The sequence below is a fragment of the Tympanuchus pallidicinctus genome, unplaced genomic scaffold, assembly GCF_026119805.1.
Source record: "Tympanuchus pallidicinctus isolate F22 unplaced genomic scaffold, pur_lepc_1.0 scaffold12, whole genome shotgun sequence".
In the NCBI taxonomy this organism is placed as follows: domain Eukaryota; kingdom Metazoa; phylum Chordata; class Aves; order Galliformes; family Phasianidae; genus Tympanuchus; species Tympanuchus pallidicinctus.
Genome location: NW_026294637.1, coordinates 1228820 through 1256333, shown reverse-complemented (window position 1 = coordinate 1256333; position 27514 = coordinate 1228820). Strand labels below are relative to the sequence as shown.

At 48.1% G+C, this 27514-nt stretch overlaps 3 protein-coding genes across 5 annotated transcripts in view; 1 reads left to right on the top strand and 2 right to left on the bottom strand.

The window, feature by feature from the left end:
• PIAS1 (protein inhibitor of activated STAT 1) overlaps positions 1-16223 on the top strand; it is a 51810-nt gene extending 35587 nt beyond the window's left edge. Inside the window, exons 8-14 of one of the 2 annotated variants that reach the window (XM_052671869.1) lie at positions 1525-1598; positions 6727-6887; positions 8470-8600; positions 8876-9053; positions 10284-10426; positions 10774-10811; positions 12506-16223. In XM_052671869.1, coding sequence (XP_052527829.1) covers positions 1525-1598; positions 6727-6887; positions 8470-8600; positions 8876-9053; positions 10284-10426; positions 10774-10811; positions 12506-12541 — 761 coding nt within the window. In that variant the 3' untranslated portion in view covers positions 12542-16223. Of the gene's footprint in view, positions 1-1524; positions 1599-6726; positions 6888-8469; positions 8601-8875; positions 9054-10283; positions 10427-10773; positions 10812-12305 lie in introns of both variants that reach the window. The other variant, XM_052671868.1, reaches the window with a different exon arrangement.
• A 963-nt stretch (positions 16224-17186) lies between these two features.
• CALML4 (calmodulin like 4) lies at positions 17187-19880 on the bottom strand. 2 transcript variants are annotated; one of them, XM_052671888.1, is made up of 5 exons: positions 19791-19880; positions 19659-19689; positions 18624-18764; positions 18036-18224; positions 17187-17481 (listed from the first exon to the last, which is right to left on the bottom strand). In XM_052671888.1, the coding sequence occupies exons 1-5, from the start codon at positions 19791-19793 to the stop codon at positions 17384-17386; spliced, it is 462 nt and encodes a 153-aa protein (XP_052527848.1). In that variant the 5' UTR covers positions 19794-19880; the 3' UTR covers positions 17187-17383. The 2 variants fall into 2 exon arrangements, with proteins under 2 accessions (XP_052527848.1, XP_052527849.1); XM_052671889.1 differs by lacking the exon at positions 19791-19880 and having other exon boundaries at positions 18624-18785; positions 19659-19695.
• An 894-nt stretch (positions 19881-20774) lies between these two features.
• CLN6 (CLN6 transmembrane ER protein) lies at positions 20775-27125 on the bottom strand. The gene is made up of 7 exons (XM_052671882.1): positions 27004-27125; positions 25851-25965; positions 25189-25287; positions 23180-23368; positions 23006-23061; positions 22518-22640; positions 20775-21120 (listed from the first exon to the last, which is right to left on the bottom strand). The coding sequence occupies exons 1-7, from the start codon at positions 27084-27086 to the stop codon at positions 20832-20834; spliced, it is 954 nt and encodes a 317-aa protein (XP_052527842.1). The 5' UTR covers positions 27087-27125; the 3' UTR covers positions 20775-20831.
• Between the last annotated feature and the right edge of the window lie 389 nt (positions 27126-27514).

Below are 27514 nucleotides of genomic sequence, written 5' to 3'. Positions count from 1 at the left end.
TGTCTGATGCACTGCTCTATTAAAAAAGTAGCTTTTGTAAGTGGAGATTTGAAATGGGGCTGTACTAATCAAGGCTTGGACTTCCTACAATTCTCTGGGTTTCTAGAATCTGATAGTGGTGTTCTTTGTATTCGGTTCCAATTCAAAGACTCCGAGGCTTTTGTTTGTGTTAGGAGCCAGTCCAGGAACCCTGTTGACACAGTGAAGAGAAAAATGCAAGAGAATCTCTTTCAGTTCAGTCATGCTGGTTCTGTTTCTTCAGAATACAACAACTGTATTTACATAGTTAACTGGTAATTCAGTACCTCGGCAAGCTGAACTAAATGGCAGAGACTGAACCTTGATGCTGAAGTGCTGGAGGAAGGTCTTCATCAACACACTCTTTGTTCCTTTGGCACACTGTTGTGGAGTGGGCTCCCAGAGAGTCTGGCACAAAATTCCCTCCGCTCCCTCCCCGCTCCTTTCCAAACTTGGTGTGAGCTTTATTGCTTTGTTGTTTTCTGACAAGATTGCAGTGGTAGAAGAAAAATGCAAACAAAATCTGCTACGCACCCTTTTTTCCAGGGGAAGTATGAAAAGACCACTTGCCAGCTGTTGGAGTTGTACTCCTTCACACTCTTTTGGGAGATGCTCAGATAATGCGCATTGCCCACAGGAAAGGGAGGAAATCAGCCCTGCGGTGACTGCAGGCCCACAGAGCTGATGCTGTGTAGTGCTGAGCAGAGCTGATGCTGTGTAGTACTGAGCAGAGCTGATGCTGTGTAGTACTGAGCAGAGCTGATGCTGTGTAGTACTGAGCAGCAGCTTATGGCGCACAGAAATCCAGCTTTCCCAGGTGGCTGCCCCTGCTTGTATGCAGGAGGGCAGTGAGGGTGTAGGTATGGTTCACGGAGCAGGAAGAACGTGGAACTGACTTGTTGACTTAAACAATGGCTGCTTATAAAGCAGTCCTCTCGGATAAAAATAGAGGCTGGGTGGAGACTGAAGACTGGTGTATTCACTAGTGTTAATGTTTCACTGCAGTTATTTAAAGCTCCACTTTTGTCAGGGTACTTCTGCTGTGATTTCCTACTTCTCCATTTGATTTTTGGTCTTTGAATTGGAGGTTTTCCCGATGAATGTTTCGGAGGGTTGCACAGACTTGTCCAAGGGAGAGTTACTGAAGCTTTTTTAAAAGCAGTTGAAGTTAACAGTGGTGTTACTGTTGTTCATCGTGGTGGTGGCTTTTGAATAACTTTCAGCTGAGCAGTTGTGTGCGTGGGGAAAAAGCCATTTGTATATAAGTATTTTTTCTAGGTATCTGGGTTTAAGAAGAGCTTTTCCTACTTTTACCTTTCTTAAGTTGTCACGATCTTTCTAGAGGTAAAGATGGCTTACATTGCACCTTTACTGTGCAAGTTAGAAACACTGCTGCTTGCCTCCAGCAGATGTTTTAGAATGATTTTATTTCTCTTAACAAATTTATTTTAAATCAACTGTAAAACTAACTTACTTTCTTTCAAATAACTTACTCTCTTTCAAAAGTCAAAGAGAAACTGACTGCAGATCCAGACAGTGAAATAGCAACGACAAGCTTAAGAGTTTCTCTTCTTTGTCCGGTAAGTGTTTTTAGTTCCCTTAAAAATCACTGTGATTTAAAAAAAAGAAAAGAAAAAAAAAAAGTGTGGCTGTTGAGGGACGAGGTTTTGGTAGAGGTTGGCTTATGTTCCAGCTTCATGGGATAGGATCCAGTACTGTAATAAAGCTCGTGACTTGCCCCTGAGCAGGTGAGTATTCCATTAACTTGAAGATGCTATTCAGAACGACATGGAAGCACACGTCTGAATCTATCACTAGGTCGTGCACGTGTGCAAATTGGGTTCCCAGTGTTTGGTTGTGGTAACACCACTCTCAGCAGGTGATTCTGTCTGTTCAAAACAGCTCTCCAGCCAGTGCCTGCTATCAAAGAGTTGAGGGTCTTCTCAGTAAAGGTGATGATATGCATTTGTATGTGTTGAATATTCTGGAGTCCTAGAGAAAAAATGAAGAGGTGATCCAGAGAATGTTCAAATACAACTTGTACCAAAGGTGAAGTGAGGGGGTATGCTTCCAATGAACATGGAAGTGACAGACCTGCTGCATCTTGACCTATTGTTTTTCAACCAAGTGCATGTAGGGTTTAGCAGTGGTTCATAGCTGGCTTTGTTACCATCGGCCCAGCTGCGCACTGTTAACATTATGGGTACTTTTAAAGTCTTTGGGATGTGGTGCTCTTGTTTTAAATATCAAACACTTTCAGAACACTTGACTGTTCCATTGTATTCTTATTGTATTGTGTTCTAGTATTGACTGACGCAGTGTCTTTAGTGCAGTATAACTTTTTAACCTGCCCTCAAGATTGAGGATGAATCTATTTTCCTGGTTTGGCTCAGTCTGCTCAACTTGACGTGAAATTCTCAGTTTTGAAATGGAAAGAGAATTCTCTTTATTCTTGGGAAGTTCATTTCAGTAGTTATTAAATGTCTACTTCAGCTCTGTCAATGTAAAGAAGCTTTTTACAAAGCAAAGCTTTTGTATCTAAAAGCCCAGTGATTACATTCATGTTTTTTTTTTTTTTTAAAGACTATTGTACATCTTTGTGTGGTATTTTCACAATCTTTCTTAAGGTTTCACCATCAATATTGGGGTGGAGAACTGTAAATAATAACACATTGATAGACTAATATGATTTGTGTGTAAATAAGACCCAGGGATTACTTTTACAGATCAGACTTTTATCTTAACCTTGTAACCTATGATCATAGGAACACAAGAACCAGTGCACCACACTGAAACTGCTGCAGACTGGCAGTGCTGAAGGTGCTTTAGCTGCACTTGTGTTGTGCTGTTTGCATTCTGTTGTTCTGGACATCACACTGACGGCGCTGTTGCTTTTTCTATCATTCATTAGACAAGATGTTTTAACCCCATTATTAGTTTCCAGTATAGACAAAAATAATAAATCGGTTAGAATTAAATGACAGCAAGAGTTTAGAAGTGCCCACATATTCCTTATCTTGAATTAATCCCCGTGCATCTTCTGGAAGTAGTTTATTGCTTTGGCCATGGTTGATTTGTCAAAAGAGCCACTTGAGGCAGTTGGGTTTCTTCATAGATTATTCTGTCTCAGTTTTCTGACACGCTTCTGTTTTCCTAATTGTGTCTATTAATGATTAAAGCTCTTCAGCTTTAATATTTTGAAGCATATTTTTTCACGTTGTCTGTGATTTGGGTGAGTTAGTGTTAGAGCAGGAAGGTACAAGATTGCTTTTAGGATTGCAATTCTACAAATACGTGAAGATGTCAAATTTTAGTTACCTTTCTCATAGTTACATGGGGATGGAAACGAGACACCAGCTAGACATTAGGCTGGAGCTCATCAGGAGCCCCGCTTTTCTCCCTGATTCCTCTTGGTTCTTTTCTGAGAGACATACAAAATGGAGTTTGCAGCCACAGATTTATCTGCATCATTTTAGTACTCTCTACAAAACGTGGACTTTTTTCCAATGTGTTCCTCACCCAGTGCTGTCTGATCTCACTGTAGCTCTTGGAGTAACCCATCATTGCAAAAGCTCTGCAGGACCAAGACTGCCCCTCTCACACTGTGCTGTGGAAAGAAGGATGGCTAGCAGGATTCAGGCTGCCCTCGACTCTGAATTCGGTTTTGTTGGAAGCTCCACGTTTTCACTTGCAGATCTGTAAACATTTGGCTTAGGGAGAAATTTTTATCTGTATTTTGTGCTCGCTTTCAATTGCATGAGTGCAAAGTGGACGATTTGAAAGTGCAAGTTGAAAATGCTTACGTGGTTTCCAGTAGCAAAACTAAAACTTAAAGATCAGTGCATCTTCAGGTCTGTCGATGTGAGGATGCTGATCCTCCTGTCTCATTCGTTATGTGTGGTTCTATCATGTATGTACTTGAGCAAAATAAATGGGATTGCACGTCTGGAAAAGGGTGGCAGGTTTAGACTTGATAACCTTTATTTTGCCCTCAAAAAGCAATAATAAAATTAAAAGGTGGAGCCAGGCAGCTTGCTGTGGCTGTGTTTTGGGTTGCTGCTGAGCTTTTTTTAGCACAGAGGCCTGCTTTCCCTCGGAGAGCATACAGCACAGAGAAAAAGCTGCCCTTAACTGTTGGCTGGATCTGCCTCAGATGCAGCAGGCAGAGGCTGGGCTGAATCTGTGCTTCAGGAAGGCACTTGAATTTGTGTTTTTTGATTTTTTTTTTTTTTCCCCTCTCTCCTCCCGCCCTCAGAATAAAAATAAATCCTCAGGCTCTGCAGCAGGACCAAATATTTAGCTGAACAAAAATTCCAAATCCAGCATTTCACCGTAGGTTTAGCAGCTTTGTTTACAAATCTGTAACTCCTGTTTTGGGTCCGTTCTTTCAGCATGAAAAGATAGCCACGTTTTGTAAGCCTGTGAAAGAAATGCATGCAGCGTTTCTTTTGCTGACAGCGGGCAGGAACCAGTAACAGCACTGGGAGTTTTTCAGAAGTTGGGAAGCATCCCTTCTTTTATGACCTCTCCTTTTGTCAGTTCTGACACAGCTTGGCCGGCGTGGCAGAGCTGATCCAGGCGTTCGGTGCCAAAAATGGGGAAAGGAGACCTTTCCTGTTAACACTGTGTGTGCTGTTTGTGTGCATAGGGCTTCTGTGAGACCCAGGCTCAGTTTCTGTACCGAGAGCTTGCAGAAATGTTTCTGGTGGAAATCTTTTCAATTTGGGATGCTGGAGGATTTCAGTTCTTCCTGCAGCATATGTGTTTGACCTGTCTTGTTTTTCTTTGGCATCACGTAGAAGCACCCAGTTTAATCTCCAGCACTCTTACTCTCGATCCTCACTGAGCTAGGAGACTCCCTGTGCCCAAAAGACAAATGAGCCATTGACTGCCATCTGGGAGATAAGGATTCATAATAGACGTGGGTCAGGGGCCCTTGCTTTGTTGGGGGCTGATTATGGTATAGAAATAATGTGCTTGGTCATGGATTTTAGAGGAGGGGTGCCAGACACATGGCACATGCAGCACCTCCTGCTGCCCCAGCTCCAGCACCATTACTGCAGGCTCCCCGGGGAGGTCCCTGCTTTCCTCCATCTGGTGGTGAGGTCTGTGGCAGTGATGCACAGCCAGAGGGGACAGAAATGAGCAGGGTCCTGTAATCGAGCTGAATTTGCTGAGAGTGGGGCGGGGGGGGATTTCTGCTTACGGGGGTCCAAAAAAAGGGGAGGGAAAAAAAGCATCATGGAGGAAGTAGTGGACTGTGAGTAGAGCCTTTGTTCTTGATATTGTTTTTAGTTTTGTGATATTCTGAGATTGAGTGCCATCCTGTGGCACCCATCTTGTACTGCTTGCAATCAGTATGCATGACCACACTGCTTAAGCTTACTAAAAACAGTTCCTCCTCCCAGCCACTGCTGGAATTAGCTGGAGGCTTCAAGTGAAGTCATAACATATATTTTGGTCAGTTATCTAGCTTCAAAATAGTTGGCATCAACTTCTTAATAAATCACTGTGATCTTTTTCCACGTAGGGAGGAGTCTCCTTTGGACTTTGTTGCTTTTTAGTGTAGGCAGTCCCTCCTAGAGTGCAACTGCTGCAGAAGCAACTGCCTGTTGAAGAAACTTTTTGTCTCAGATGAATGTGAAATGCCCACCACTGTCCAACCAGCGTTGCGTTTGTTGTAATCGTGTGTTGATATTTCATGGCCTGGGTTATCATTAATCTATCTAATCCAAATCAAGCTGTTCCTGTTGTCAAATCCAGTCTGTGCACCTGCTGCGTGCAGCACCCCTGTGTCTGCCTGCTCTGCTCAGGCACTCGTTGTGCTCTTTGTACTGAGCGTGTGGAAGCTTTGTGCTGCCCTCAAAACCTGCAGATGGGGAGGAAAGGCTGTTCCCCTCTGAAGGCTTATGTTAGCACTTAGATTCTTGCCAGCCCTTTGTGGTGTTGAAAAGATGTAATGTATAACAGGGGATGGGCAGCTATTTGCATTTTGTATAAGGAGGCAAAAATATTTCAGGGTAACTCAACTGTATGCGTAACAGTGATGTTTAGCCCAACAGAATGAGTATAAAATAGTTTCTTAATGGTTAACAGGTATGGTTTATTTCATGAATTGCTGCTTTCTGACAGTTTTTTAGAGAAAGTGCTGAAAATAACAAAAAACTTGAGGAAACACGTTTCCACACTCGGGAGCAAGCATACAGGAGCACGTTTGCAAACATGTCCCAAGTGTGGAAATTAACCAGGTAGTTGCAGTAGTGCCCTGATGGCTGGGATATGGGCAGCAGTTTGAGCACACACTTCATCAGCTGTGAGTGAATAGGAGAGGGCTGACCCACATTCTTTGGATTTCAAATACTAATGAGCATGAAGAATTATTTTTCATGACTTGTCCAGAACACTGGTATGCTGCGGGTGGTTGGGAGGCTCTGTGTGTTGTTGCCAGCATGGAGAGGGATGTAGTCGTCAGTTTACTTGATCAGATGTAGCTGAAAACGTGACTTCAGTGAGGTTTGTATTGCCAGTCAAACCTAGAAATGAGGAAGGGAGGGAACAGTGTATTATGGCATGTGTGCTGACTGAAACTTGGACTTGGGGAAGTGTTCTGGAGCAGAATTCAGCCCATCGCAGCCTCTCTTTAGACAGAAGAGCCCTGTTTGTTAATCTAATAACAAGGTGATGCAATCTCTTTTTTTTTTCCTACAGCTTGGCAAAATGAGGCTAACCATACCGTGCAGGGCTCTGACCTGCTCACACCTGCAGTGTTTTGATGCCACTTTATACATCCAGATGAATGAGAAGAAACCAACTTGGGTTTGCCCTGTCTGTGACAAGAAGGCACCCTATGAACATCTCATTATTGATGGGTAAGTACAACTGGATTCAAAATGAAGGATGTAACTTCTACTTTCTGTCACTGTGTTTGTGCAGTACAGGGTACATTGCTCTGCAGTCTTGGTTATCTGATTATGAGCTGTTCTAAGTGGCCACATCTTTGAATTTCCCCACTGTTAAGGGCTACTTACCAGGTGTGTCTTCTGTCAGTGTTCTGGAAGAACAAAGGTGATCAGACTGAAGGTTTATAATAATTGGAGGTATTCCTTCCAATCTCAGGCAAATGTTTTACTACTGTGCCTCAAAGTTGTCTGTTCTTTCACATATTCACATATGATGGATTCCTAGTTGAAAATAGCACATACTGACTTTTTTCCCCTTAAATAGAGCAACTGCACAAATCTGGCATAATTGATAAGACATTTGTGTCAGATCAAATAAGTGCTGCCATCTCACCCCCCCATGCACATACAATTTCACACTTGGGGAGTTGCTGTGTATGGAAAGTGACAGAGATCAATTCCCTGGGACTGCCTACCTACAGAGCGTTAGGAAAGCAAGCATTGGTCTCTGTAAGGAAATGTCAAATATGAATTCCAGAGTTTGCAATTCTATTTTTTAGATAGGAGCTATCTTTTGGAGGAATGTGTGTTTTATGCTGAAAACAAAGCTAGAGCTGCAGAAAACCACTCTCAAGCCCTTTTGGAGACCCTTGGATCTTGTACAGGCAGCTTTGGAATTGGGGGCCCTTGGATTTATGGGTCTTCTGCTTTGGACTGAAGAACTATGAGGATTCTTGCTCATGTACAGCAATAGAGACTAACAGTTTCAGCCTCTAGTAGCAAAGACTAAGAGTTAGTAAATAATTAAAGGAATGTATCATTCTTATTACCCCTGTGTTGTCAGGTGTGGATGTTGGAGATTAGGTGACAGAACAGCAGCATCCCAGAGAAAAGGCTCTTTGTAGAAATGTTTTAACCTGGGAAAGAGCAAACTTTCTCGCTAATTAAAGCAAAGCTCTTTCCTAGGCAGAACCACGTGAATAGTCTTGGTCAAAAGCTGGAATTCACACGGGGTGATGTGGTGCCAGGATTCTCGATGCTTTGGAGACGCAGATAGGAGAAGAGCATGTGAGTTTAGATTCCCATGCTCAGCCTTTGTTAGGAACCTTTCACTTAGAAAGGAAAAAGAGCTTTCTGGAAGTACTGGCCCTGAAATGCTCAGCTGTAGGGATTGCTGTGAGATACAGGCTTTCTCTGTTCCACGCTGTTGAACAATCTCTTACTTCCCCGTGTTTATTTTCATGTTTGTTTACGTTCTTCCTTTGTTTTGGGAAATACAGAGTTCTGTGTTGTGAGATCTGGAGTGTTCTGAACCCATCTTTTAAGTGAATGTGCAGATCTGTACTTTAGGTAGTTTTAAAAACGAAAAACAAAAAGACAAAACAGTAACTCCATTTTAATAAGGCAGTGGATGAGGGAGGGATGAAGCAGCAGCAGTTATCAGTCCCTTTTCAACACTTTTCAAATGTAGAGTGGCTGATAACAAAGATACTGAGTTAGAAATGAGTTATCCTCTTTTTGAGGGTGGATACTAAAAGATTTTGATTGACAGGTTGTTCATGGAAATCCTGAAGTATTGTACAGACTGTGATGAAATTCAGTTTAAGGAGGATGGCTCATGGGCTCCTATGAGATCGAAGAAGGAGGTGCAGGAAGTGACCACATCTTACAATGGAGTTGATGGTAAGTCGTGTTTTGGGACGTGTGGACTGAATGTCCTACTGCTGCACTTCAACTTTGATATGCTTATTTTTGCTTGTGGTAACTTTTTTAGGCATGTTTGCAGGAAAGACTGCTTGAATAATTCCCTCTTGGGGCCAGTAGTACTTTTTAAGGAATAAGTGATGTGTCAATTTGCTGTCTCTAAGTTGTTTCTGGAGGCAGTATAGTAAGCTGTGATGTGATGATGATTGTAGTGTTGTTGTAAACTACAGCTGCTGTTGTCTTGCCTTGTACAGGGTGCATAAGCTCTTCCTTAGAACATCAGGTGTCTTCTCACCAGCAATCAAACAAAAATAAGAAGGTAGAAGTGATTGATTTGACCATTGACAGCTCGTCAGATGAAGAGGAGGAGGAACCCTCTGCGAAGAGAAGCTGTCCTTCCATATCTCCAGCATCACCAATGAATAATAAGGGGTGAGAGTTAAAAATGCAGGCCAATGCAGAGAGAATGTATTTGCAACAAAACGCTGACAAATTTAAAACTAAAGCATACTTAAATTGTTCCCAAAGCTAGTAGTTTGTTACAAAATAATTTGGTCTTGGCTTACAAAGCCTAAAAAGATTGGAGTACAAGATGTTAGATGTATATTCTGCTATGTAAAACACACATACAACACTGTGAAGGATATGCAGCTCATAAGTGAAGTTGTATATACACATGCTTTCGTAGCTTTGTAAAGTTAACATCGTTCGGTGAGTCACATGATGCAGGTTTTTAATTGCATTTGTGAAAACGAGGTTTCATGCAAGAGGTTGTGGCTTAGAGGTATGTTTTTGTGGCTTTGGAAATGCTTTCCTTCCATAGGGAAATATAAGAGCAGCACATATGGAGAGTGAGCAGTGAGAAACATACTCGGGTGTGGTATGGGACGTGTGGGTTTTGCCAGTAACTGCTGCCAGTAGCATAGCAATAAAGAATGCCAGAATAAGCTGACTGCACTGAAGTAGCCATGCTGTTAAGAGCACCCTGTTCACGTAAACGTGCGGGGATGAAAACTGAAGCTAAAGCTATGGGATCCTGCTGTTGAACTCATTACTTCTCCAGTGATGTTAAACCTCTCAGTGATCGCTTAAAACTCTTCAAGTCCTTTTTGGGTGTGTTCCATTGTTAATTGCCTTGTAAAGCAGGACTGTCAGGCAGATTTGTACCTCCTTCTAGGATACAAGATGCCTTAGGGTTGTCTTGTCCCAGCTTAGGAGCGCATGTAGAATCTCTGTAGTGGAGATTCCTGTACCATTTGCAGTGGATCCCATCAGTTTCTTCTGTTAAGATTGAACTTTGCTTTGCATTAGTTTTGCTGAACTTCAGCAGGCTGGCAGTCTGTCTGGAACTGAATCAGTGTTCTGATTTAGCAACTTAATTGCAAGAAAAAAGTTTGGGGAACATGTAATGCTCAACCTCTTTCCCCTGCAGGACTCACCGAGGTATAGCAGCAGCTTGATGCTTTCTAGAGAAGCTTTGAAATTTAGCAGGGAAGCTGTTAATGCCTGTCAGAACAGTAATACAGTGTGCTGAGATTGTTAAATTTGAGATGGGCACCCCTGCATGGGACAGCAGTAGAAATAAGGGAATCTTCGAATGGTGTACTTATAGTCTTGGCTGTAAGGTTAAATTTTATCCTTTAAACCTTTTGCTTTTTCTAGTATTTTGAATTTACCCCATCAAGCATCTCCTGTGTCAAGAACACCAAGCCTTCCTGCTGTTGACACCAGTTACATCAACACATCACTTATCCAAGACTACAGGCATCCATTCCATATGACACCTATGCCTTATGACTTGCAAGGTAAGCTTCTGACTGTTCCTAGCTGTGGGTACAGCTCTCTCAGCAGCTGTGACTATTAGAGAAGGATTCAAACATACAGTTGTTTCACAATCTAGTTGTGCAAAATAATATTTCTACAACCATAGAAGGTAAGGTGGAATTTTAAGAGAAGGAAGGTTTAAGTTAGTGTCTTAGGGTGTTAAAAGTCTGATTTCTTATTTCTTCCAAGATCTGGTGGTGAAGAGAGTCTGAAGTGTCGTTAGTTTTATGCTGATTGAATTTGTTTCATTTCAAAATTTAGAGGGAGAAATTGGGAGGTGCTTGTTTGTTTTGAGAAGCTTGACCTCTTTTTCTTTGGCTCTTTTCAGGTTTAGATTTCTTCCCTTTCCTGTCAGGAGACAATCAGGTAAGTTAAGGAAAATTAAATCATCTGGCAGATTGCTTTTCTGAAAAGGACTTGCTGACTTGGACGTATAGGCGAGAAAAGAGCAAATCTGTGACACAGGTGTGAGTGCAGGCAGTCTGTACCTCTTGTGCACGCAGGGTGCAGCCAAACATGAGCACTGGCCTAAATACAGGTGCAAGATAAGGCATAATAACAGATAAATACTTCTCTTCAAGGCCTTGAAGCTGGTTAGCTGCAGGTATATTGTGGGATGACCATTGGCTGTGGCTGAAAGTGCACCAGCCACCTCCTGAGCTTTTGCAGACTTCAAATCTGTGTGACCTGTCTCCATCTGACAGAGCTAGGCCCCACCACTGGGCCTCTTGGCAGTTTTCTCTACACAGTTTTGAGAGTCAGGACAGCTCTTGTTTTCTTTTTCCTTCCCCTGAGTCTGTGTGCCTGCTCACACTGTTTGCTGCTTTTCTGTGAGCGCTTACTGAAACGAGCTAGATTTGGTGCTGGCTTCTGCAGTTCTAAAAAGATCATTCTCAAAAGGATTGGCAAGCCCTCCCACTTGATCACAGTGCCTCCAGTGTGTCCAAGCAAAGAAGAGGACTGGGGTTCACCCACCTTTTGTCCCTCCATTCCTGTTCAGCAGCCTCAGATAGGAGAATGGTACTACAAACAAGGGGACTTCCATGTCATTGCAAAGACTGGAGCCAGTTTAACAGAGCTTGGATTCAGAGAAGCTTTCTTCATATTCAGTAAAAACACAGATATGAGGATTACTCCGAAATGAGTATTGCCCAAGTCTGGTGTTGCACTGGCATGGCATAATTGTACCAGTGCCTGAGTGTCAGGAAACAAGGCTAAATGGCCTGCGTGGATGTTTCCTCCTGGTGAAAAGAAATACAGAGTGCAGAATTACCATACAGATAGATAGCATTTCAAATCCAGATCTTGGTAATTGAAGTTCTTGCCTTTTGGGGGCTGCCTGTCAGAGAGTATCACCTTGGACAGCCCTTGCTGCCTTCTGATGGGCCTAAACGTGCTATTTCTAAAGGTGTTTTTCACAGAAGTATGCTTTCCTCCACCAGCAATGAGTAGCACGTAGTTTTAGCAGCTGTAGTTGATGACTAATGAGCAGAGGGATGGCCAAATGATTCTTTGAATTTGGGGGTATTTGTCCACCGAGGAATTGTATGGAGAGGTAAAAGAGTGCTTCTGCTTGCCGTTCCTTACTGTTTGCCTGTCTTGCAATGCCGCTGCCTTTCTAGTGTTTTTTCTTACTAATTGCCAGTATTTCCCATTGTGTTTGGCTCTGGAAGTCAGGGGCTGCAGAGGTAAAAGTTGACTGCGTCGATCCGCTCACCTTACAGAAAGGTTGAGCGGGCGAGCTGGTGTGAAACCCAGCAGCTGTCAGAGCTGTAGCTTACAGATATATTCTTTTTTGCTGGTCTGAATCAAAACAATGGTGTCTGAAATGTAACTTGCAAATGTTGTTTTTCCCCCCAGCATTACAACACATCCCTTCTTGCCGCTGCAGCTGCGGCAGTTTCTGCATCAGATGATCAAGAACTCTTACACTCTCGTTTTTTCCCATACACTTCATCTCAGATGTTTCTCGATCAGCTAAATGCAGGAGGAAGCAGTTCTCTGCCAGCCACAAACGGTAGCAATAGTGGCAGTAACAGCAGTCTTGTTTCCTCCAACAGCCTGCGAGAGAATCATGGTCATCCAGTTGCAAGTAGGAGCGGCGCGGACACGGCGTCTATCTTTGGTATCATATCAGACATTATTTCCTTGGACTGATTTTTGGAGAAAACGAACTGGTCAGAGGAAGTCTTTGTGCTTGGTTTTACTTTATGTTAGAAACATAGACAGGTTTTTTTCCTTTTTTAGGGAAAAAAATTTACATGTACAGAGAACAAAACTATATTTTCAGTTTTACTTTTGTATATAAATCTAAGATGGCCTCACAGATTAAAAAAAAAAAAATAACAAAAAAAAAAAACCCACAAAGCAAAACACACACACAAAAAACCCACAAATACAAGGAACTTCGATTTTCTGGATGCTGAAGATTCTACACCTGTGCATTTGTCATGTGAGTTACTTTTTCTGCCCTTAGTTTGGACACAAATGGCATTATTCTCTTCACAGTAACATAAATGGGAAAAGGAACTGAACTTCTGAAGTTCAAGCTCCTAGGTTTTTTCTTTTTTTTCTTCTTTTTTTTTTTTTTTTTTTTTTTGCCTCTTAGAGACATCTGTATTTGGTGGTGGAATGTAATTCCCCCATCCCATTTTGGTGCAGATTTTGTTGTGCTTGAAGTGGAATAAACCCTACCCAGCCTGTTCCGTACCGTTCCCTCAGTTTGCAGTACGTAGCCTTTCAGGAGTGTTTATCTGTCATTTTTTGTTCTGTGTGACCCTCTGTTCAGCTGACTTTCTTTTTAATTCCATGCTTTAATCAAGCATGTTGCAAGCTCGTTAGTGCACCAATTATTCTGGAGGGCCAGACTCAATAAAATGTCAGGCTGAGAAATGTTTTGGCTGTGTTCATGTGGGACAAGACCAAATTGGTACAGAATCTAGCCCCAGAGAAAAGCATCGACACATCCCACTGCAGGTTTTTGTTTCTAACAACTTACTATGAAATCCTTTTAAAATAACTTCAGATCCTAATCACAATATTAAGCATGTGTCAGTTTGAGATGTGTGGAGCTGCTTGTGCTTTAAGGTCAGCCAGGCGTGTGGAGCTGGCCCGCTGGGCTGGGCCTGCCTGCTGGCTGGGAAAACCTCCTTTGAGCTGCAGTACATCAAATTTCTGCTTCAAAGTGAACTTGTCAGCAAAAGGAAGAAAATCCAAATGCCAACGCTCTCTTGCATGGTTTGTGCAGCTGATAGTGGTCTTGGTACACTGTCTTCTGAGTTCGCCTTCACCGAGTTAAGTTGATATTCAGTGTTTAATGTGAGTCTGTTAGACCAAAAAAAAGCCCGGCGCCCTTCCCTGCGCTTAAACCAATCTCTGCCTATTGAAGTCTCCCAAGGTCGTGGGTTCCTGTTCAGTTTTCTCCCTTTGGCTCGGCGATTGTTTTCATTCCCCATTCCTTTCCGTTCACTTCCATTGCACTTGGAGCCACGTTTGCTTCCTGGTTTCACTTCTTTTTTTTTTATTTCTCAGCCATGTGTGACATAGGAAAATCTTTTTGTAAGAGCTGGTGGATCATTTGGGCTGATCCGTTCTTGTTACAGAGAAACGTGTAAATAGCTGGAATGCAGTTTTTCAGGAGATTCTTTAAAGTGAGAGCAGGGGGAGGGAAGGAGGTGATTCTCTTGTGTCCCAAAGTCCGCGTCAGAGAGAAATGATTTCCTCTGGTGTGAAAACTATTTTTGTAACTGGTTGAAAGTGCAGGTAACAGGTTTATCAGGAAAGAGAGTGAGGAATACAGAGGTTAGCAGATGCTTGTCTGAGTTTTTAATGTCCCAAGCTGTTGATTGCAGCTGTAGTTTGCTTTGAGCATTGACGAGGGCCACCTTTTGCCTATGAAGTTGTCTCAAAATATTGCATTAATTAAAAAAGGAAAAAAAAAAAAAAAAAAAGAAAAAAAAAAAAGAAAAATGACAAAAAAAAAAAGAAGAAAAACACGTTAATCCAAGTAGCATTAGGTATTGCTGTATGATCAGTTGTATGGTTCTTTGAAAGGTTCACATGATTATGTGGCATCAAAATTGTTTTTAGTGTTTTTACAGCATCCCTCTGCCACTAAATAGTTGACTTGAATTTTGAAAACAAACGTTTGTGTTTATATGTATATGTGTGTGTATATATGTATTTATAGATCCGTGTGTGTGAGTTAAAAGTGAGTTAAATAGTTTTTCCCATGCATGTGTATTTCATACATATCTGGCTGATATATATATATATATTTCACCATACACCAATTTTATAATTTATTAAATGTCAGTTAAAAAAAAAAAAAATAAAATAAAAGGATAGAAAATGGGAAATACTTATTTTTTAAACTCAGTCTGATTTCGAAGTGATTAAACCCCCATGAGGAATGTGTCTGGTGCATTTTAGCCGTGCGTGCTGCCCCGTGCCGCAGAGCAGCCGCGTCCCGTCCGCGCCTTTGGTAAAGCAGAGCAGCCAGAGACGTCGGCAGAGCGCAGCGAGGCGATGTCCCACTGACTGAGCAGCGTGCTGAAGAGGAGCAGAGGAGCAGCCTGCCTCCGTTTGCACCACGGTATTGAAATCGTTCTTGTGGCAAGCGTGCTAAGACAGGATGCGGCACCTCGCTGCCCGCGCTTGGAGAGTGAGGCCGCCTGGTGATGTCTTGCACTCCTCCTGCCTGGCCCCGGAGGGAAGGAAGGCTGCTCAGTTTGCTGCTGCCGTCTCCGACCTCGTTGCTCTGCAAAGAAGGGAGAGAAACGTTCCCGAAACTCTTTGCGGTGTGAATCCCGTATGCTTTGAGTGTTGGTGTCTCACGCTGGGCTGTGCTGTATAGTCGACCATCTCTGTGCCTCTGACCACAGCTAACGTGACTTGGTAGAAGGCTCAGTCCGAGTTCTCGAAGTTCCCTGCAAACGGAGCTCCGATCCGCGCCGTCACGTGGCTGAGAAGAGCTGCAAAGCGCTGCCTGCTGATGCTGGGCGGCCGCGCTCTGTGGTTCACGTCCCCGAGCTCCTGCAGGGGAGGGCTGGGGGTGGGAGCCCTGCGTGGGGTCAGGGTGCGCGCACAGCGTGGGCCGGACGTGGCTTTGGGTGCTGGTGGGCATCAGTGCTGCGTTGGAAGGGAATAAACCACAGCTTGGAACTGCAGTGCGTGCAGGTTGCATTGAGAGCGTTGTGCTGCCGCCATCAGCGCTGCAGCAGTGGCTCCAGGCCGACCCGCTGCCCCCCCTGCAGGGTGGCTGTGGGGCAGCCCCCATACGCAGCGCTGTGGGGAGAGCAGTGGGATGGGAATTCCTCCCTGCGGGTTCACATTTCAGGGTTTGAAGCACATTTTAAATATATTCAGAAAGGGTTTTGTTTTGTCAGTGTAACTGTTTGGGGTTTTTTTCCTTTCTTTTTTTTTTAACAGAGCTTAGATTTCTAACAAGGGAAAATTGCTGGTGGTCCCCCAAAGTGCTGCTGTTAATTGTTTTAATTAACAAAGGGAAAAAAAAATGTATATAAGCAGAATATTAAAATGACCATTAACTCAGATCTGTCATTCATTGCCTTAAAACTTTCTCATAGTTTCCATACGGCATGCCAAACCAGTACATGGCTTTTAAAGATGTATAGTAGACCAATGTCAGTTTGTATAAAAGTACCAAGTGAAAATATTTATTATATGCATTGGAAAAAAAAAAAACAAATGGTTTACCTATTGAATGTTACCTGTTTATGTAGAACTCTTTAGATGTAATAAAAAGCATTCGGCTACGTTGTGTTTCCTACAGCCACACGCAGCAGGGTGGGGGCTGGGGGCTGGGGGTCTTTGGTGGCCCAGGTCCCTGTGAGCAGGAATGCTTTGCTGCTGTAGCATGGGGTGATTCCTGCTGCTGCCTTGCAGCTGTGGCCGTGCTGCTGGGGTGCTGGAAGAGCCTGCTGGTGCTTTGCTTTCTAAGCAGTGCTGTGCTGCTGGAGTTCCTGCCTGACTTCACAGGTTGTGTGATGGCATTGGAGCTGTGCTGCGTGCCTTTGAGAGCCTGAAGGCACTGCACTGACTTGCTGTGAGGGTTTCCCTGCTGGCTGTCTCACAGATGGAGCAGGGAGTGTTGGTTGCTGCAGAATGAATGAGAAGAGGGAGAGGCAGCAGGAGGCGGTGGGGACGTGCACTGAGTCCAGCCCTGCTTGGGCTTCATGGCTCTGCTGTGTGCTGCCCTCAGTCCTCAGCTGTGCTGCCATGCTGCGGGTGGGATGAACACTGACTGCCCTGCATCACCTCAGCTTTGAGCAGTCTAGAGATGCGTTTTTGCTTGGTGTTGTATTTTTTTTTGCTATTACGGAAAGCTGGATTTCCATAGCCTGTTTTCCCTGCCAGACACCTGCAGGAATGTGTTCCAGGCCAGCCCAGAGCTCGGCGGCAGACCCAGGTGCTGCCTGAACGCAGGGGCAACTGAACAGCACAGAGCCGACCTGTGTGATGCTGCACCTGAGCAGAGTGCAACGCTGCAGGAGGGGGGAATGAGAACTGCCACACTTTGAGGCTGGCAGCATCCCCTGCAGCCAGCAGGCATCGCGCCCAGCTGCATCCCTTCTAAGTGCAGCACTGCTGTTGGCAGCGTGTGGCCGGGAGCTCTGCTGCTGGGTCAGGCTGCGGGGCCTGGCAGTGTGAGGCAGCAGGACGTGGCTGTAGGTTTGCTGTACGATAAGAAGAGGTGCGAAGCACGATGCTTTTGCCACGTGGGAACGTCACACCTCATTTATTTCAGTATCAGCTCGCAGTTTGAGAGAGCGCTTCTCCGGGGTCCTGGGGAAGCGCAGCCAAGGCAGCCCCTGGGTTCCCAAAGGCAAATGATGATTCCTGAGTGCAGGTGGTGATGAGGAAAGATGGAGTGAAGAGAAGTTGCAGGTCCTGCTGCTCGCAAACCCCTCCTGCTGTCAGTAATCGACTGCGGGGAGGCAAATGGTGTGGGTGAACTCTTCGTATTTAATTGTGCCATTTGGCCCGATTTTGGCTTCTTTCAGCAGGTCATCGACTGCAAGGAAACAGAAGGAAATACAAGGCTGTATTGGGTGTAGGTCAGTGGTACTGTGCTGCTTGAACAAAAGGGAACATGGGATGTGGGTTTGTGAGGTGGTCAGGCTCTGTTGGAAGTGCCGTCCAGTCTGCGGTTGCTGGACCTGGGTATGGCTCTTGTGAGCAGGCTGAGCACTCTGCTCCTCCTCTCAAAGAGAACGTCCTGCTGGTGTAATTAATTCTTCAATTGAAAAGTAATGAACGATTCTCAGAACACTCAAGTAACGTGGGGAGGGGAGAAAGGGTCGGTTCTCACTGGGTCAGAGCGCACTGAGTTACAGCACAGCTGAGGTGGGATGGGGTCAGGTCAGCATCAGGTGCTTTTAACTGCTGTCCTTCTGCATTGTTTGGACGAGTGGTGGTGGCTGTGGGTTGGCAGCAGCATGGTGAACCCACGCTGATGGTTGTGTAATTAAGAACAGCACGCTAATGAGGCTGTGGGAGCGCTCTGTGTGCATGCATGGGACAGGGGGACGGGGAAGAGAAGGAGTGGGAGCTCCGAAGCTGCCATACCCTCTTCCTCGGACAGTTTCTCCCCCAGTCGTGTCAGCTTTGCCCTCAGCTCAGCAGCAGAGATCAGCCCTCGCTTCTCCCGATCGATCATGGCCAGCGCCGTCAGGATCTCCTTCTCAGGCTCCTCCTGCTTCATCTGCCTGTACATGATGTTGAGGAAGGTGGAGAAGTCCAGCTCCGCATTGCGCTCTGGCAGAAGGGAAAGAAAGGCTCAGCTCTGGACTCTGGGGTAGTTCTACCACTTCCCACATCCCCCAACTTCCCTTCTTGGGGCTCCTTCTGGTTTTTGTCTGACAGGGGCAGCACTGCTGGTGGTTCCCACAGCCCACGTACAGCTGTTCTCTTTTGCCCAGCTCGGAACTCCCCCTCTATGTGCCAAGTCCTGGGGCGCACAGTGACACACAGCCCCCTCCTCCTTTCCCATCATTTCCCAACTCCACGAAATCAACGTTTTGACCACAAAATACCCCCAGCCGCCTCCTGCTAGCATCAGCCAGCTTCGCTCCCTGTGCCCTCCCTCTCAGACCCATTTTGGGATGTGTGTTTGGGACTGGTGGGCTGGTTTTGGGATGTGTGTTTGGGACTCACCGATCTTGTGCAGGTGCAGGTGCCGCTGTGCCTCAGCCGGCGTGGGGCTGACCCCCAGGCAGCGCATCACGGCCAGCAGGTCTGCAGCCCTGATCTTCCCTTTGTGGTTCTTGTCGTAGAGCGAAAAGCACTCCTTGAACTCTAATTAAAAGCCAAAAGTCTCTATGATGGCAAAGGAGGGGATCAGGTGGCTGTGTCGGGTATCTCCTTACCCTGTGGTGCAGGGAGGGGAGGACTGAAGTCGGGGATAGGGGTGGGGCTGGGGATCCTGGAGGATCTTTTCCAACACTGCTTTGGCCTTAGGTGGTGTTTGGGTTGGATACAGAGGAACAGTTTCTTTTCCAAGAGAGAAGTAATGAATTGACACAGGCTGCCTTGGCAGCGGGGCTGGTCCCCATCCCTTGGGCTGTTCAGAACCACGGGGCTGCAGCACTGAGGGATGTGGGCATGGTTGGGGTGGATTGGGGTTGGGGTTGGGGACCTTGGAGTCTTTTTCCAACCTCAGGGAATTTGTGATTCTGTTCTTAAAGTGCCAAAAGTAATTCAAAGTGCAGGCTTGCAAAGCAGGAAGGGATGGAGCATAGCACAAACCCCCCGAGGTCCCCCTCCCCGCCCTCCCACAGGCATTGGGTCCCGGTGGGGCCGCGGCCCCGGCTCCCCCCGCCGCGATCCCGCTGAGCAGATTGGCCATAATACTCTTATTGCTCTGCAGCACTGCTGTGCACACGCTGCCCCCGCCCCCAACCCCCTCCTCGGGGCCCCTTCCGCGGCGGGGGGGGGTCCCTGGTCCGTCCCCCCTCCCCACCGCCCCCCCCACATGGCTGGCAGCCGGGTTTGCCCCTCTGCTCCCACCGCAGCTTTCTGCCTATGGTGGCCCCCCCAGACCCCGCACACCCCGCGGTATGGGGGGGGGAGGGGGGAGGAGGGAGGCACGGGGGGAAGGGAGATTGCTCGGAGAAAAAGGAGGGGGCAACACCCTCTGCTGCGAGGGTCTGGAGCTGGAAAGTAGGAATAATAGCAATCATAAATACATACCATTAATTTGATCCTGGGACAGAAACTTGGCCTGCGGGGAGGGAGAGGAGAAAAACAGAAAAGAACCAAAACTTCAACATCGTTACGGGGACGCGGCGCAGCGCGCTGCCCCCCCCCCCCCGCCCCCCTCACCATGGCGGAGCTCCGCGGGTCGCACCGCGCGGCGCGGAAGGGCCGAAGTCCGGCGGGCGGGGCGGGGAGGGCTGAAATAACAGCCGGAGCGGGGCGGGAGGCGGGGGGGATCGGATGGTTCCGCTGGGCTTTTTCTCTCTTTTCTTTTCCTTTTTTTTCCCCTCTTTTTTTTTCCCCGTTTTTTTCATCTTTTTTCCTCTCCCCCCCCCCTCCCACCCCCCCTTTTTTTTTTCCTCCTTTTTTCTTCCTTTTTATTCTTTTCCTTCCTTCTCTTCCTTTTTTCCTCATATTTTTGTCTTTTCCTCCTCCCCCCCTTTTTTCCTTTTATTTTTCTTTTTTCCTTTGATTTTTTTTTTATTTGCTTTTCTCCTCTTCCTTTTCTTCTCCTCCTCCTTTTCTTCTTCCTTTTTTCCTCCTCTTTTTTTTTCCCTTCTTTTTTTCCTCCTCCTTTCCCCCCCTTTTATTTTCCTTCTCCTTTTCCTCCTCTTTTTTCTTTTTTCCTCTTTTATTTTCCCTCTTTTTCCTTTTTCTTTTAATTTTTTTTTTTTTTTTTGTGGGATCGAGTGTTTCCTATAAAAATGCCGAGCAGACATTACAGCTCAACCCTAAATAATCATTCCCACATATGAACGTATCACAACGTGTCACGAATAAGCAATAAACCAAAGAGCAGGACCCCAATTGATGATAATACATCGAAGTCTGGTAATGCATCACAGAACGGTTGGGTTGGAAGGGACCCCAAAGCCCCCCCTGCTGTGAGCTCAGCTCATTCTGCCCAGAGCCCCACCAGGGCCGGGCACAGCAGCCCCCCCTGCTGCTCCCCACCCCCGGTGCAGCCAATCCCCCCCTGCAGCCCCCACCTCCAGCAGCTGAATATTGCAGGTGGGCTCCCAGCAAAGCCCCCCGGCTGACAGCATTCACCTTGCAGCCAATGTGGGGCAAAGGATTTATTTGAAACACCTCTACATTAGAAAAACTAGATTTTATTTTTTTAATTTATTTATTTTTTCCCTTTGATTCGCTCCCAAATATCAAAAGCTATAAACTCTCCTTCGCCGCCTGGAGGTTGCTCATGTGCAGGGTGTAAAAAGCCCACGGCTCGGGGATGTAAATCACCCCGGGGTATTTCTTCCTGAGGGTTTTGTCGTTCCACAGCCACACCACCCACACAGCAATCAGAACCAAGGTGATGATGAACGAGTAGAAGAGGAAGAGCCCGTTGCTGTCCAACACCAGCCCTTTGCGCTTCTGGTGCATCACCAGAGCCATCATGGCGAAGAAGGTGAAGATGTAGAGGATGAAGATCTGCCCCTCGGTCACGAGGTACCTGCAAAGCAAAGCGCCTGTAGTGTGCACCCCAAAACACGTGCTGGCAATGCAGTGTTGTCCAAAAGGTTTGTACTGACTGTAGGAGCCCATTGCAAGCACCCTACAATGTTCTTTCCCCATTAAAGCAGCTGTTTGGGTTGGTGTTCTCCCTGCTCGGCTCCAAATGGGATACATGGCACTTGTTGCCAGCCCAGAAATCCAGAGAAATGGCTGCGGGGAGTCCTGAAAGCTTAAAGAAAAGGTTGGGGAGGGGGGGGGGGGGAACAGAGCTCTCGTACTTCCCTGGCTCTTGTTTGTGTCTATGGGAAATGGCAAGGATTTGGTCCTTGTCAATGGCAAATAGTGAGGATTTGGTTCTTGTCAATGGCAAATAGTGAGGATTTGGTCCTTGTCAATGGCAAATAGTGAGGATTTGGTTCTTGTCAATGGCAAATAGTGAGGATTTGGTCCTTGTCTATGAGAAATGGGAAGGATTTGGTTCCTGTCCATGGGAGACCTGAGGAACTGTTACCCACAGCTTGTTACCCATTTGTTTTCTCCTGCACCACGCAGAACCGTGAGTGTAAGTCGGGGTGCTGCACTCAGCTGGGGGAGTGCAGAGAGGCAGCAAACTCATGGGGAGTGTTGGAAGCCAGGTCTTGTTTTGGGTACCAGCCCCCAGGAGCCCGTAGGGTGGGGGCACCCATGGATGCCTCCCTGTAGGGAGCTGTGCTGAGGATTGTTCCGGTGCTGGTGGGTGGAATTGTGCTCAGTGCATCTTCAATTGTTTTCCTTGGAATGGCAGAGACTCGGCTGATGTATTTAAAGGCAGAGCAGCAGGGTAAGTGGGAACTGACCAAATCATCCTGATGATTTTGATGATCAAAAATTAATTTAGTGTATGAGAACAGCCTCAGCAGGGGTCAAAGCCACAGGCGCAGTCACTGACAATGAATGGGAAGTTGTTTGGCTGCCATTAGGGAAGTTGTCTGGGAAGAGGAGGCTAATGAATATGGGAAATAAATAAGACCTCTCTCAAAAGGCCATTTAGCCCTGCAGGATGTGTTGGTGTGCATCCCTGTGCTCCAGGGAAAGTGGCACCAGGAGAATCCCAACGCCATGCAGATCAGATCTGTCTGCCCACAGCACGGGGGGGCTGCAGCTGTATGGACCCTGTGCTGGGATTGCTAAGGAACAGAAGAGTAGGAAAAGCACGGGATGCCAGCAGGTAGGGCTGGGACAGCTGTGCCAGTGGGGGGAGCGACACAGTGGGTGACGGAACACCTCAAATTGGGACAGGGACACGCAGTGCTGAAGTGATCCCAGCTCTCAAAGGTGATTTGATTGGATTTTCCAGCTTGGCACGGGAGCTGCAGCTCTGCCCTGGCACCCCCAGCGCCCCAGTGGGGCACTCACCAGTAATAGAGGCTGCTCGGCCCCGTCAGCAGCAGTGCAGATATTGGCATCCTGCTCTCATCCTCGTTGGGTGTGAAGCAGCCGGTGAAGTATATGAAGAGGATCAGGAAGAAGGGGATGTACCTGGGGGCAGAGGCAGCCTGGGGTGAGTTGGGGGCTCAGAGCCCTGCTTTGTGTCCGTCCACCCCACTGTGACCATTCGTTAGTGTGATCATCTGAACAAATGAGCAGGGTGGTGGTGGTTGTGGGTTTACATTTTTGGAGCAGAACTGTCAGTGAATCTGCAAAGAGGAGGGGGGGAACAGTGCTGCTCTGCCCCTCCCCATGGCTTCACGTCCCCAAAGTGATGGGGATCAAAAAATGCTGGCAGAAATGGGCAGCGTTTGGAGGGAGAGATCCCTGCAAGCACCGCAGCGGAGTGCAGGGAGCAGCTCTGCCTCTCAATGCATCGTTCTGAGCCCTCCAGATCAACCCTGCAAAGCGCTTACCACATCGAGTGACCCAAATACTCGTCGTAGTAATACAGCAGCTCAAAGGAATCAATCTGCAATGCAACGGAACAGATTCAAAAGGGCAGAGAGGGCACGGCACGCTCCGGAATAAGAACAAGCAACGACGATGATGATGGTTTTTTAAGCCCTGATATAAAGAAGTGGCTTTACCAGCGTCTCTGGCTTCAGGTTCCTGATGATGGGGTTCTCCCTGACGGACAGGTGGTGCTGGTAGCCGCTGAAGATGAGGCGGTGGTTGACGGAGTCGCCCACCAGGTGGATGCTGGCGCCCATCACGAACGTGATGATGCTGACGTACACCATGGATCGTGGCAGCGTCTTTGGGGAGCGCTCGATGAGCTGCCAAAGGAGACACTGAGCAGTGAGGAGGGACGAAGCCATGCTGTGACAAATTCATCCCTCTCCCGCTTTGCAAAAGTCACCCCACGCCATGCAGGGACCTGCAGAAAAGCGCAGCCTGTGCAGCTTTCTGTTCCCTGCTTGCGTTCCATCCCTTTTTGGGACACTAAATCACATTTTGGGGCACTCGCACCTGAGCCACCGCTCACACTAAGCCGCGATTCCCAACCAGGACACCCAGCAATTCCTTCCCCAGACGTGATCAAAAGCATCGTTCACCAGCCTCAAAGCAGCAGCTGCCGGCTCGCCTCCCCTCGTGTTTCCAGCAGCCTTTCTGTGCCCTCCAGCGGTGAGAGAGACCTCCCGCACCGCTGCTCTGCGCCGCATCCCCGTACAGAGGGTCTGCAGGGGGCTCTGCTGGGTTGCTTGTTCTCCTTTCTTCCTGATGGAAGTGGAGCCCTCCCTCTCTTTCTGCTCCTGAAGTGGAGCGGAATGAGCCCTCCTTCATTTCAGCCCACCCGCTGTGGGCAGGGAAGCGTCGTTCCTCATAGCCTGGGGATGGGGAAGGTCTCAGAGCCCGCCAGGGGGAGATACGGCCGTGTTGGGACCCAGCAAGCCCCGCGCCGCCAAAGCAGCTTTGCAGCCCTTCGTCTGCACGAATGCAGAAAAGCTCCTTATTTGTATTTAATTCTGAGGCTTAACTTTCCCTCTCTCTAACCGCTGCCACTGTCACAGGGTTCGGGGAGGGGAGCCTCGGGCTCAGGGAGCTCCCATCTGGTGTAGGAAGAAGGGCAGAGGTGTCCTTTAGGGCTACACGGGGTGACCACAGCAGCAAACTGTGTCCTATGGAGCACTGAGCTCCCAGAAGCTGGCTGTGCCACTTAGCACAGCTCACACTGAGTGTGAAAGTGCCCACAGCCCCACCAGGACTGGGACTGAGCTTCGCTTTCCAGCCCCAATGGAGTTCAATCACTCCCAAACTCAGGAGAGAATCATTTCCATCTCAGGACGTAATTCAATTCCTGGCTAACGAAGGTTAAAATATATTTATAATTGCGTTTTGTATCTCCTCACTGCCAAGCGTTTCATAGGAAAAGATTCCCAGTGACAGGACAGTCCTTAACCTGAAAACCTAGCTGCAAGATCTGGTGGCTGGATGAATTTGAGCTACAGACGCAGCTCTAATGCTGAACAACAAGTGTAATTAAGCACTGAACGACTTGGGAAACCTGCTGCAGTTCCAGCTGCCCCGTAAGGTCTGGGTGAGTGTTGTCTTAACAAAGAACTTTGGGGCGAAGAGCTTTGGTTCTGAACGTGGAGCTCAAGGGGGAAGCGACCTGCTTTTACATGCAGGGAGCATGAGAACAAGTGAAGGGATTTCTCCCGGGCTCCGACTTCTGCAGCCTTCCCCTTGGATCTGAGCTTCTGTCAGAGGCTGAGCCATGTGGGTGCAGAATGCGGTCAGACCGGGTTTGTTCCAGCTGACGGCACACGGATGGGAAAGCAGCCCGACTCCCACGAGCTCACAGCAACCAAACTGCCTCAAAGCAGGAGAAAAAACCTCAAAAGCCCCACATCTGTGGCTTACGGCCGGTGGGTGGGGAATTGCTGGAAAGGTGAAAATAATTTCCAGGGTGCAGAAAGGTGGGGAGGTGGTCGTGGGCTGCAAGGAGGTGGGCACTGCCTCATTCCTGAGCAGCCAGCATCCTCAGTTCCTTCTGCACTGCACAAGGAGGGCTCAGTGGTGGTTGGGGAGTGGTTTCACCTGAGAAGTGCCACTCGCCCTGCTTGTACAGCTGGCAGCATTAAGAATGGTTTACCTTTAGCAGAAGAAACGGTGTTATAACATTGTAAGCCATGTGGAAATAATCTCCAGCACTCGGTTTGTTCAGGGGAAACCACTCCAGCGGCAGGATTATCTGAGGAGAGGGGGGAAAAGATGCATCAGTGCACACCTATGGCCCAGCTCGCCATTACCACACCTTGCTTTGGGAGCACTCACAGCCCCACACCTGCTTTGGGATGGGAACAGAGCAGAGCTCGGTTTGGGGCTTTGGCTGCTGGCCTGTGGTCTGGTGGCCAGCTCTGCGATGCTTCACACTGCTGTTAATAATGACAGTGGGGAGCTGCTCTTGCAGGGAGCATCCCTCTGGCACCATTGGGATACAGGAGCTAAAGGAACAGTGCGGTTGAATCTCAGCTGCGCATTCCTGCAGTGCTGAGAAAGCACTGAGAAACCCAACAGCAGTGATTTGTGCAAATGCGCTGTTCTGTTCAGGTGCCAGCACTAAAAAACCTCTTTTTTAGGGCAAAGGCCCCGAAAAAACCTCCTGCCACATGCTATGTGGAGAGCAAGAGCCCCATGCTCAAGACATTCAGGCAAAGGGACGGGGATGAGCAGCAGAAACATCACAGGTGTTATGAAAAAGCAAACCTACGGGGCTGGGGATGCACCAGCACTGCTCTGCCTCCCCCAGCTCACCATGGCGATGGGACGGCCGAAGTCCAGCACCCAGTTCTGCAGTGTGAAGTAGAACCAGAGGTCGAGGTGGAACGGGGAGGTCTTGGAGGTGTCCTCGTTCTTTGCTGCCCCATGCCTGGTAGGGACAGAAGGAGAAATCAGTGGGGATTGGGAAGGCAGGAGGAGGCTGCAGGGCTGCGTGCCCAGCCAGAGCTGGTGCTTTGCTGCTGGGTTGGGATTGGTGGTGTGTGTACAGAGCTGGGGCTCTGAGCAGAGAAGGAGGCAGCACGGAAAGCTAAAGCAGCAGGAATAAAAACCCACACGTCTCTTATGAAGGCTCTCCCCGGCTGAGGGGGGAGCACGAAAGCAGGATGCAAAGCCCGAATGCTGAGTGAAGTGCAACTATTTTCAACTTCTGTGTGACAAAACAAAGCTCCCACCACGCTTCCAATGCTAAAAAAAAAAGAAAAGAAAAAGAAAGTGGCGAATGCTATGAAAGTACTCAACCTAAAAAAGTATCGAATGCAAGAAAGTACCCTGCCCTGCGGTGCTCCAGCATGGGGATGGTCCGGCCACGCTGTCAGCTTCATCCTTTGCTCTCAGGGTCATCCCAATCCCTGCCCCTGCAGAACGGCCCCACTGAGCCCATTCCTCCAGGCAGCCCCCCGGACTTCACCTGCCTGTGGCACGGGAAAGCAGCTGCTTTAGGGCCAAGGTGCCACGTGCTCTTCTGGGGTGCTGGGAGCAGAGCCCCAAGATGAGCACGGAGCTGTGGGATGGATGGTGGTACCCTGGAGGGTCGGGATGAGCCTGACAGCCGTAGTTTCCTTAAGAAATTGCTATGAAGTCGGGGGCACCCAACCGCCAGGGATGCCCGGGAGCACTGCAGCATCTCGGATGAGGAGGTGGTACCCGGCAGGAGCTGGACCGGGGGGGCTGCGAGAGACCGGAGGGGTCCACATTGATCCAGGGGGCGGTCAGGGTGATGCGTGTAGGGAGGGAGCTGCGTGGAGCTGGGCATCCGATACAGCCACGATGGGCTGGGGCGGGGGGTCAGGAAGATGCGGGCAGGGGCGCTCCGGGTGATCCCAGGGATGGTGCCGGGAGCACTGGGCACGATGGGCCGCCTCCGTGTCCGTATTCCCCCCACCCGCACCCTTCCCCTGCCGCTCACCTGCCCGCGTAGAGCGGCCCGGAGGGCTGCGGGGAGCCCGGAGCCGCCGCCGGGAACGGCCGCCGCCGCGCCGAGCCCTGCATGCGCCTGCCTGGCCCGGCTCGGCTCGGCTCGGCTCGGCACGGCGCGGTGCTGCTCTGCCGGGGCCCCGCCTCGGCGCTGGGGGAGGGCGGGCGGCTGCGCGGCTGCGGGCGGCGGGACGGGCGGAGGGAGCGGCCGGGGGGAGCCGGGGCTGCGGGTCGCCGGAGGGGCTGTAACGGGCTTCGTTATTGCGACTCTTCGTGTTTGTATTCTGTTCGTTTTCGTTATTGTTGCGTTCGTTGTTATTTTTGTTGTTTTCTGTCGTGATTGTTTTTAATTATTTCTTTCAAACGATGATCGTTACCGCCTCCATGATCCTCCTGTCCCCCATCTTTATGCACCCTGATACGGGAAGCAGCCGGCCAGCACGCTGCTGCTGCCTCTGCACGCAGTGCCCTGCAGCATGAGCGCCAGGGCTGAAATCCACCCC

Excerpts from the sequence above, each read along its gene's own strand:
- CALML4 (XM_052671888.1), bottom strand. Across the intron at positions 18,225-18,623 it reads CCTGCACCTGCACAAGATCG|AGCGCAATGCGGAGCTGGAC; the intron begins GTGAGTCCCAAA and ends CCCTTCTGCCAG. Across the intron at positions 17,482-18,035 it reads GAAACTGTCCGAGGAAGAGG|TCGATGACCTGCTGAAAGAA; the intron begins GTATGGCAGCTT and ends GTTTCCTTGCAG.
- CLN6 (XM_052671882.1), bottom strand. The coding sequence starts at position 27,086 with ATGCAGGGCTCGGCGCGGCGGCGGCCGTTCCCGGCGGCGGCTCCGGGC. Across the intron at positions 23,062-23,179 it reads ACCTGAAGCCAGAGACGCTG|ATTGATTCCTTTGAGCTGCT; the intron begins GTAAAGCCACTT and ends GTTGCATTGCAG. Across the intron at positions 21,121-22,517 it reads CCGAGCAGCCTCTATTACTG|GTACCTCGTGACCGAGGGGC; the intron begins GTGAGTGCCCCA and ends TTTGCTTTGCAG.